At 39.4% G+C, this 10,075-nt stretch overlaps 1 protein-coding gene and 1 pseudogene across 2 annotated transcripts; one reads left to right on the top strand and one right to left on the bottom strand.

Annotated features, from left to right (window-relative positions):
- Positions 1–6,216, top strand: LOC113462486 (cytochrome P450 CYP72A616-like). Its single transcript, XM_089930844.1, has 5 exons — positions 1–392; positions 855–1,078; positions 1,385–1,629; positions 2,608–2,998; positions 4,051–6,216. Exons 1-5 carry the CDS (start codon positions 116–118, stop codon positions 4,474–4,476), a joined length of 1,563 nt encoding a protein of 520 aa, XP_089786970.1. The 5' UTR covers positions 1–115; the 3' UTR covers positions 4,477–6,216.
- On the bottom strand, positions 2,427–9,131 carry LOC103703424 (cytochrome P450 CYP72A616-like; annotated as a pseudogene). The gene is made up of 5 exons (XR_016413285.1): positions 7,725–9,131; positions 7,415–7,635; positions 6,361–6,612; positions 5,811–6,169; positions 2,427–5,720 (listed from the first exon to the last, which is right to left on the bottom strand). The product of XR_016413285.1 is annotated as a cytochrome P450 CYP72A616-like (transcript).
- Between the last annotated feature and the right edge of the window lie 944 nt (positions 9,132–10,075).

Genomic DNA, 10,075 nt, shown 5'->3' with positions numbered 1-10,075 from the left:
ATGCATATAAGCACATACTGCTCAAATCAGTATAGCTTACCATGCATATAAGCACAAGTAGTTGTAAGACTCTTGGAACCGTTTGGTTGATTCCTAGCCCTTCGCCCAGGACAAAATGGACGATCTCTTCCTCTCGGCAATGGCGACGGTCTCCATGACCCTCTTTCTCTGGCTTGTTCTAAGGGTGTTCTATTCGGTGTGGTGGAGACCCAAGGCTCTGGAGAGAGAGTTGAGGCAGCAAGGGATCAGATGCCGGCCCTACAAGCTCCTGCTGGGCGACAGATTAGCGGAGGGGAAGTCCATGGCGGACGCCTGGTCCAAGCCCATGAATCTGACTCACAGCATTGTGCCACGTGTCCTCCCCTTCATTCATCAAACTGTGCAGGATTACGGTATGCGAAAACCCACCGAATAAGCTAACCAGCTTGGGGGAAATCAAGGTCCTCCACCCTTCTTGATTGACTGTCATTTTATATGTAATTTCTATTAATCTAAAATTTCATGTCCGATCCTTGGTTTTGATGATACTCTGTAATTTAATATCTAGTGCATACAAAAATGTGTTTTAAGAAGTATAACTCTGCATACAAACTGTTTTCTCGGAATAAAAAGAGAAAAAGAAAAACTGTGTATAGAAACAGATGCAACTCTGTGCAGGGATTAAACATAGGTTCACTGTAAGTTCTCAGTTTTATTTCCTACTCTTCCTTGCTGAAATGTGTTTACCATGCTGTACTGTTGTTCTTGGAGCTTTCAGAAACTGCGTCCTTTCTGGAATTCCACATATTTTTCCAGCATCAACTGATTATTTTTAAACTGTTGCTTTCTGTGGATTCTTTTGTTGGGAAGCTCAGGCAAGATGTCGGCCATCTGGGTCGGGACAACACCAGGACTGGTCATATGGGATCTGGAGCTCATGAAGGAGATCCTGTCAAACAAATCGGGCCACTTTCGGATTCCGCCGCCACCAAATCCTTATATGAAGATGTTGCCGCAAGGGGTTACCATCCTTGACGGGGAGAAATGGGCTCAGCACAGGAGCATCATCAATCCTGCTTTTCACCTCGAGAAGTTGAAGGTCATTTCTGAAACCATGCAAAATGAACAGTACATGCTGCATGGAAAGAGAAAGCAAGGACTGAAAAAAAAAAGTATATGAAACATGGAAATCATCTAAATAATATCAAAATAGATCAGCCTTCTGCCTAAGGATTAGGAGCTTATGGATCACCCTAGTTATCTTGAATGACAGCCAATTTGAGTCCATGACAAGATATTATATCTGTGTTGCATTAGAATTCTTTAGCTCATGTTCCCTTTATTTGAAACATTTTGCCTCCCGGGTGATGAGGATATCTGTGCTAATTAAGATATACTAATGCAGGCAATGATACCAGCATTTTTGGTTAGTTGTACGGAGATGATCAAGAAATGGGAGATGTTTATTGGTGATCGAGTGTCGTATGAAATCGATGTATGGCCAGAGCTCCAAGAACTTACTGGAGATATCATATCTAGAACAGCCTTTGGTAGCAATTACATAGAAGGCCAAAGAATATTCCAGCTTCAAAGGGAACAGATCTCATTGATCATTGAATTATCGCAAATGCCATATATTCCAGGATTTAGGTGCATTCCAATTACCTACGCTGTTTAATTGGACATTTTCCCTTATATTATTCTCTGAATTTCAGTTTTCTGTCAACTATGTGATTTTTGATAGTTTATCATTTACATTGTCAAAACTCCATCAAGCTTCTACTGATGATGCAGTGGAGAAGCATCATTAGTTGGATAAGACTGCTACATCTAGGACTTGTTTGGGCATGAATCATAAAAATCAACTTTTAAGAAGAAAAGTCATGTCTCTGGATTCAGAATTTTAAGAACGTTTTTGCTTGCTTGGATAACTTTCAGATCTACCTTCAAACTGACTGAGTTGTATTTTTAGAGTTCCATTTTCCCCCAATGCAGTGAAAGCTTCTTCCTTTTTAAGTTCCATCACCTCCTTTTTAGAAAATTTTAAAAAAAGCATACTAATTTTTAATTTCTTTTCTTTGTTGGCATTGCTTTTTTGGGGCCTAAGTATATTATAAGTTCCTTTATATCTAAATCATGCATGCTTCCCTTCTAATTATACTTAAAAATGGAGGGAAACAAAAAGAACAAGACTCTACCTCACTAGCCAACTCCAATGACTACTATTGGGATGGAGGTAAGAAACACTCCTAGAACTTACAGTTATTGAAAACAAGATCATCATTAGGATATCCTAGTAAGTATAATATTGGCAAAAGATGAATAACAGAATTTTGATGCTAGGATCTGCCTACTTTTATTGACCAAATTCCCACATGAACCTCTGCATCGTAGGCACTCGCAGAAGAGTTAATCTTCAGTCTTGATATTGCTGCCGATCTTTTCACAAGTTTTCATCCTGGGTCAGATATATTCTCTTACACCCACAAAAAAGTAAACTATATATAAATAAAAACAAATAGGGGGAGATTTGCTAGTTGTATGAACGAAAAAATTTCTGCTAGTATGACTAAAAATACTTAATAAATTCAGTGGACCTTGTAAAGTGATAGTTGTGTTCTTTTGTAGATTTTTACCGACGAAAAAGAATAAGCATGTAAAGCATTTGGACGTACAAATCAAAGCCTTGCTGAGAGATTTGATCAAAAAGAAAGAACTAGCTATTAGAATGGGAGACTGCAGAATTGATGATCTGTTGGGCTTGATGTTGCAATCCAACTGTAGTGATCAGCAAACACATGTTAATGATTCAAGATTCAAAGGTTTGACAACCGAAGAGGTGATGGAGGAATGCAAGCTTTTCTATTTTGTTGGACATGAATCTACCTCTGTCTTGCTCACTTGGGCAATGGTTCTCCTTGCTATGAATCCAATATGGCAAGACAGAGCACGGGAAGAGGTTCTAAAGATATTAGGGAGAAGTGCACCAAACTTTGAAAGCATAGGCGAACTTAAGATTGTAAGTGTTTTATGCAGCATTTAATTTTTCTCATTTCTAATGAATAACGGAGTTGTTAGTAGTTTCTTTTTGTTCATCTATGGATTAAACTGAATGGGGATTGACTTGAGGCATATCAGTTAATAACTATGTAATTTGAATCTTGTCTGCAAAGAATGTTTTCTTTTTCTTTTTCCCTTTTTCTTTTGAGGGGGGTTTGCAAAGAAAAAAATAAACATACAACTATGACCATTTCCTTGAACAGATTGTAGTTGCCTTTGCTTTGGATCCGACATCAAGTCAGGTCTGACAGCAAACGATAAGATGAGGCTATAAGCCTTCAAGGCTATGATTGGCGAGGTACTGAGCTATTTAGTTGCTTAACTTTCTGTATACAAGATCTTCTTATCTTCCCGATCTTGATGAATCAGATTATTCAAACATGACATGATCTCACTTCATAAGGAGGCTTCCCTCACCTTGCAATTTGACGGACAAAAAAACTCAGGATCTTATTCCATCTGTGCATTCTTGAAATGCTTTTAAATGTTTAGCTTTGATGTTCTCATAACCCATTCACTTTCAAGGCTAGAGGCTGAGTGATCAACATAACTTGGGGTACTCCGAAATAATTATCACAATCCTGCAAAACTGTTCACCATATTTTCTGCTGATTGCTTGTGGCAGAGAACAAATAAATAAATTTCACCCACTTCTTTTTCCCATGGATCTGCTTTAACTCATGGAGTATATTTGACCTGACACTGAAACCTCTAAAGATTGTCTATATTGAAGTTTTACCTTTCTCTTTTTCCATCATGGTTTAGTCCTCATGTTGTCTAGAATTGCTGCAGAATTTAAGTTATGCATGGTAATCAGGTTTATCCATCTTGTCAAATTATCCTCATGAGTTTGGCTTCTGATAAATTTATTACAAGACACCTTGAAGAATCAATCATAGTTTCTAGTCTAGAGTAATGTTTTCAAAGGGACTGAGAACCAATAATGATATCGAGATGTATATAACTGTACTGGATATGCTTCTTAGCTACAACTGCAAATTGTTTCCACAGATAAACATAATACTACATGAAATTTTAAGATTATATCCATCGGTGCCCATTCAATACCGGTACACATATAGAAGATCAAAGATCGGAGGGGTCTCTCTCCCTGCAGGTGTGAACCTTTTGCTGCCTACACTTCTTGAAAACCATGATCCTGAGATTTGGGGCACAGATGCTGAAGAGTTCAAACCACAGAGGTTTTCCAGGGGCGTCTCAAATGCTTCAAAGAAGCAAGCGGCATTCTTCCCATTTGGCTGGGGGCCAAAAGCCTGTGTGGGCCAGAACTTTGCCCTTATAGAAGCAAAGCTTGCTCTGTCAATGATCTTGCAGCACTTCTCGTTTGAGCTCTCACCCACCTATATTCACTCTCCTTACTATCTTCTTACTGTTCAACCACAACATGGAGCTCAGATCATACTCCACAAAGTCTAAGATGACGGAGTCCTGATTGTAATGTATACTGGCTTATTTGCATGATCCTGTTACTTTTATTGTCATGAGAACACCATTGCCATAGCTGTATGTATGATGAACATTTCCAGAACGAAACACCTCTATCCAGCAACTCTTTAGGTACTTTTGTTTCAGTCATCATGCTATAACAAGATTTGTAATATTTAAGGTTCACCGTCTCGGTATCGGACTCTGTATCAGTGCTATACTGGCACAGTGTCGGTACGGCACAATATAGAATTTTTTTAGCATATCAAATGTCGGTACGCCACATATACTGAGTACCGGTACCAAACTTTATGGTACGGTACATCCCGTACCGCCCAATTCGGGCCAGTACAGCATACTACGGTAATGTTCCTATCAGCTTTAGTCTTACCAAGCAATCAAATGCTCCGAAATATCTAGCTTACTTCCGAACGGTAACTTAAGAATTCTTATGTGCCTTTGAGTATCTATCATACGCATGAAACTTATCAATCTGCAGTAGAGGGATATCATTCACACATTACATCATCACCTTCTGTATGAAGTCACTTTATTGCAGATCAGAACAAGGGTATTCATACAAGCTCTCATCATTCATTCCATATAAATAATGATTACTAACACTGTTATAATAATAAAGGCAGCTAGCTTATCCAACCTCTCTTTCACCTTCATAATAATGATTAAGCATCATTATTTACTGGACACTACTACAAATGCCAAAACTAACTATAAGAAAACACCTTTTTATGTGAGAAAACTTGTACGGTAGGACATGCTCCAAAACATTAACATCCTTCACTATAGTCTCAGAGTTGATGAGGTATGATATGAGCTCCATATTGTGGCTGAAGAGTTATGACAGTATAAGGAGCATGAGAATAGGAGGGTGAGAGCTCGAAAGAAAAATGTTGGAGGATAGTAGCCAGAGCTATCTTTGCCTCTATTCTTGCAAAATTCTGGCCCAAACATGTCCTTGGTCCCCAACCGAAGGGAAGGAATGCATTCTGAACTTTTGATGCCTTTAAAACCCCTTCTGAAAATCTCTCTGGCTTGAACTCTTCAGCATCTTCACCCCAAAACTCTTGATCATGGTGGATGAGGATTGTGGGTAGCAAGAGATCAACACCAGCAGGGAAGGAGAAATTTCCTAATTTTGTTTTCTTGATGGTGTGTCGATACAGAGAGACCACAGGTGGATATAACCTCAAAACCTCATGCAGTATCATGGTTACCTGCAATCCAAGTTTCCCAAGTGCAAAATAGTCAGAAAGAAGTGTGATGATATCCTATTAACAGAGAAAGGTGAAAGTTATGGTACTCACAATCTTAAGGTGGCTCAGGGATTCAAAATCTGGCGTATTCTTCCCACAGATGTTCAGAACTTCTTCCCTTGCTCTCTGTTGCCAGCTGGGATGCATGGCTAGGAGAAGCACTGTCCATGTTAGCCATGCAGAGGTTGTGTCCTGGCCGGCGAAGTAGAATAGCTTGCATTCCTCTATCACGTCATCTATTGTGATTCCATAGTCCTGATTGTTATTGTGACTGAATTGGAGCAACAAGCCAAGCAAGTCATCGCCACTAGATTTGTCCACTTTCATGGAATTCAACTTCCTGTTGATCTCTTTTATCATGGTTTTGATCTCTCTGTCTATGTACATTCTCCTCTTATTTTTTGCAGTAGGTAAGAACTTGTACCAAAAATTTAATAGTAAAGATTTAGCCTATCAATCTTCCTCTCTCCTTGCATTTGTCCTAGGGTTGTCTATTGAAGCAAGATATAAAAATACATAACTTCAGTGGAATAAATCCGAATTACTTGTTTCTCCCAAAAATATAATTCAAAGAGAAGATGTGGACAGAAATGACAGCCATGAATTCACCTGAAGCCTGGTATGTAAGGAGCCCATGCGGCTTCGATCACTAGGACGGATTCCTCCTTTTGCAGTTCAAATATTTTCTTGCCTTCTGCAAAGCTGCTTCCAAATGCTGCTCGGTAATGGCATCACCTGTTAGACCCTCAAATTCTGGCCAAACATTTATCTCACAAGATCCTTCAGTGCTAGTTAAGTTCTGCCATCTTTTTATCAAATCAATGCAACTAGTATAAAAGGCAGGCATCATTCCCTGTGAATGAAAATTGTGAAACTAAAATGAGGACTGCGCACTTCATATCTTGGTCGGAGCCTTAACACAATCAGTATGCTCTACTGTATCGAGTTATTTGCAATAATTCTCGTGCTCTTACCTGGATCTGCTGGTTGGAGATTTGTTCTCATTTTGCTTAATGAATGTTAGCTTGTTCTAGTTATGAAAGTGATGTGACTTTCTGTTTGAGAAGAAATAAAATTGATGCAACTTAGGGGGCTCGTATATTTTTTCTAACTCTGAACCTCATCTAAAAAAAAAGATTACTCAGAAGATTTTTTTTTTTTTTTGAATTCCATAGTCCTGTATAAATATCCAAATTTTTTTCAGCGAATAACCGATGTGAAACTAAATATACGCCCTTACGGTCCCGCACACCTGCACATAATCCCCGGAGGAGTTCTTTGTAGTTATTTGAAATTTTATAGTTATTTTTTGAAGCAAATGTGAAGTATTAAAGTCTGCTGCATCTGTATAATGCCGACAAAGTCAATAAGATGGATCCACCATCGTGGTTTATTGTGGGAATGATGAAGTGTTTTTCTTAGTTTTATCGTTTAAGTAGGAATCCATCTTAATTTGTCTAAAGATCCAACATACACTCTCTGCAAAAATTGGCTCAGCAAGTAAGAAGACTGAACGTTAAATAAAAAACTTGGTGCAGTGATTATGTTCGATCATAAGACTAATTGGTCAGGCCTTGTTTGGTGATTAATAACGTCAAAAATTATCCTTTATTCGTATGGAGTAAAAATGAGCCTGTGGATGTAGATCTGCAAACCTTCAATTTCTCAAGGTGGAAAGCAGGGGAGATCACCCTCCTCCGTTTAGCCCATTCCTCTCCTTCAAGGCTTGTGAGCCCCATGGCTAGGAGCTTTATCAGAGGGTTCACTGGTGGCTTCTGAAATCAGCCCAGCTTGTCCAGCAGCACCTCCCTCACCATCTCCGGGTCGCATACGATCACCCTCGGAGTTTCTCCATTCCATATAAACGAAGTCTTCCCTGTGAGAACTCACGAGCATAACATTAAATGATCAAAGAACAAACACTAGTATCTTGTAAATGAAGCTCAAATCATGATGGCATAGTACCATATCTCTGCACCGTCTGATAAGCGAATGGAACGACACGCGTCACGATCTTGTGGGTCAGATTGATGGGCTTGGACCATGCTTCCTTTGCTGCCTGTATCTCCGCCTTACTGTCCCCATGAAGGAGGTTGTATGCGCTGCCTCTGATGCCTTGCAGCCTTAGTTGTTTCTCCAAGGCTTTGGGTTTCCACCACAGGGAGTAGAACGCTCTCGGCCCACGGTACAGTAACACAGCGAGCGGAGAAGCTATCAGAAGAAGAGGAAGGAAGTCTTCCATTATGTTCTCTCTTATTCACTTTTGTTATTGAGGGATAAAGATAGAGGGCGATGGCTACTTAAATGCCACAAAGTCTATACTCCCTAGTCTCTTCTTTGGCAAAGAAGACTTTGTGCTCATTTTAGTAAAAGAAATTAGAAGTTGTGTCTTTGGGATCAAGTTAAACTGGGAACAGGTACGTGAAGCCGAGGCTATTGCAACCTTCTGCTCTGACTTTTGGGGCCATGAGCGTGACGACTTCGCTCACTTCACGGCGGATGGTTTGCCGACAATAAATGCTATGAAGCGTGGGACAGGACGCTAGCTTGTGGGGGAAAGAACTCTGGGCGAACTTGAGAGGCTGAGTTCCGAAGGTGGCGGTGGGTCTACCAATCACCTCCTAAGCTTGATGTCACACAGATAAGTTTGTTTCTAATTTGTGATGCTGCGTGAGTCGTTTCTGATTGAATGCTTGTTCACCAAGAGAAAGAAGTCTCTGCTACTACAAAACAAGTAATCTTATGGTGATGTGTCCTCGTGCCAAGTTATTTATTTATTTACTTATATTTTAGAATTGTCATTACCATATCCTTCTTCCTAGTTACTTCCCTGTGGTATGTTTTATTTTCCGGTTACTCCCTTCTTTTATGAATGCATATCTTGCTCTCATAAGCACAGCAGCCTGGAATAAGATACAATCTATCAGGTTACAACAGCTAAAAAGCTGGAGTTATTGGGAGAAAAACTGGCGCATGCTAATAAGCTTATGTGGTACCTTTTTTATTCATCAATGTGGGACTATGATGCCCTCATTACAGTTTAACTCCTGCTTAAGAGAGAGGGGTCCACTCATAGCGCAGATCTTACTTAATCCTATCAGATCCTCCTCAATCCTGGTTTCCCTCAGTGAAGCATCTACATGGTTAATAAAAGTTATGACGCGCAATGGATCTGGCTTTGATACTACTTGTCTCAGCCTAACAATCTAAAAACTTCAGCAATTAGGAGGACTGATATAGGTTAATAAACCCACATGGCACCTCTTTCATTAATTTAATATAGGACTGAAAAAATAGAGATATTTTCATGGATATTGTCCACAGAAAAAATAACAGATAGCTATATGTAAACTATGAAAGATTCGGATGCATGAGAGTGAACTAAAGTTTCGATTGGAGTATACTATTTTATTGAGGCATAACTTCTTCTTCTTCAGGTGTGGCTTGTTTGTAACAAAAACTCTTTTCCAAGACAACTTGGACGAAAGCAGAGAATATAAAAAGTAAGCAGGAAACATCAACTATAGGCTTCAAATATTGTAGAAAATCCCAAACTTTTAGCGATGCTCCAAAAAAGCTATAAGAAGCATCTGGAAAGGGATTTAGCCCACGCTCCAATCCCAGGCTAAGGTACTGCTATTGCTCTTGTGTGGCCGTTTGTAGCATCTCTTGCTAGCTTCTATGCAATTTTTTTTCCCGGCAGGGGGGTTTGGGGGGTTGAAATCCTCCACAAAGATAATACAGTGTTGAGACAACGGAATGAAATGCTCTGGTGGACGCCCATTCTTTTCTTAAAGAGTCTGACCAAGCCTGGCCATGACAATTTTCTTCTATGAGAAAAAAAAAAAACTAAAACCTTAATCATGATTACAGTCTTGATATTTCCATGTTAGTTCTCTCTATTGAACTGGAAAAAAAAAAAAAAACTGTGGAACTTCAAAGGCTAAACCAGTTCCATTAGATGTATGAGCAGGAGTGCACAGTCCCAACAACCAATTGCTCAATTCTGCCTACTATTAAATCTTTCGGGAACAGAGTGAAATGGAATTTTTTCAGGAACTGTGCCCATAACATGTTATACACAAGCAGTTGAGAGCCATATACTCAATACCAAGAGACTATTTAGATTTTGAGGAAGCCTTACATGAGTGGCAGAGATTTAAAGGAATTCGGGAGCATTTGACTGGCCATGCAGAGGAAAACATTGCCTCAGTTTAAACAGTGCTTCACATAAAAACTAAAAAGCTTACGACTTAAGACCTCATTAACAATGAAGCACTGATATATACATTACAACAATAAAGCGCGAAAAGTAG

The sequence above is a fragment of the Phoenix dactylifera genome, chromosome 5 (genome assembly GCF_051530095.1).
Source record: "Phoenix dactylifera cultivar Ajwa chromosome 5, Ajwa_hap1_PhDact_Kaust_v1.1, whole genome shotgun sequence".
Classification (NCBI taxonomy): domain Eukaryota; kingdom Viridiplantae; phylum Streptophyta; class Magnoliopsida; order Arecales; family Arecaceae; genus Phoenix; species Phoenix dactylifera.
This window is presented reverse-complemented; position numbering and strand designations above follow the sequence as displayed.

Excerpts from the sequence above, each read along its gene's own strand:
- LOC113462486 (XM_089930844.1), top strand. The coding sequence starts at position 116 with ATGGACGATCTCTTCCTCTCGGCAATGGCGACGGTCTCCATGACCCTC. Across the intron at positions 393-854 it reads TCAAACTGTGCAGGATTACG|GCAAGATGTCGGCCATCTGG; the intron begins GTATGCGAAAAC and ends TGGGAAGCTCAG. Across the intron at positions 2,999-4,050 it reads GCATAGGCGAACTTAAGATT|ATAAACATAATACTACATGA; the intron begins GTAAGTGTTTTA and ends TTGTTTCCACAG.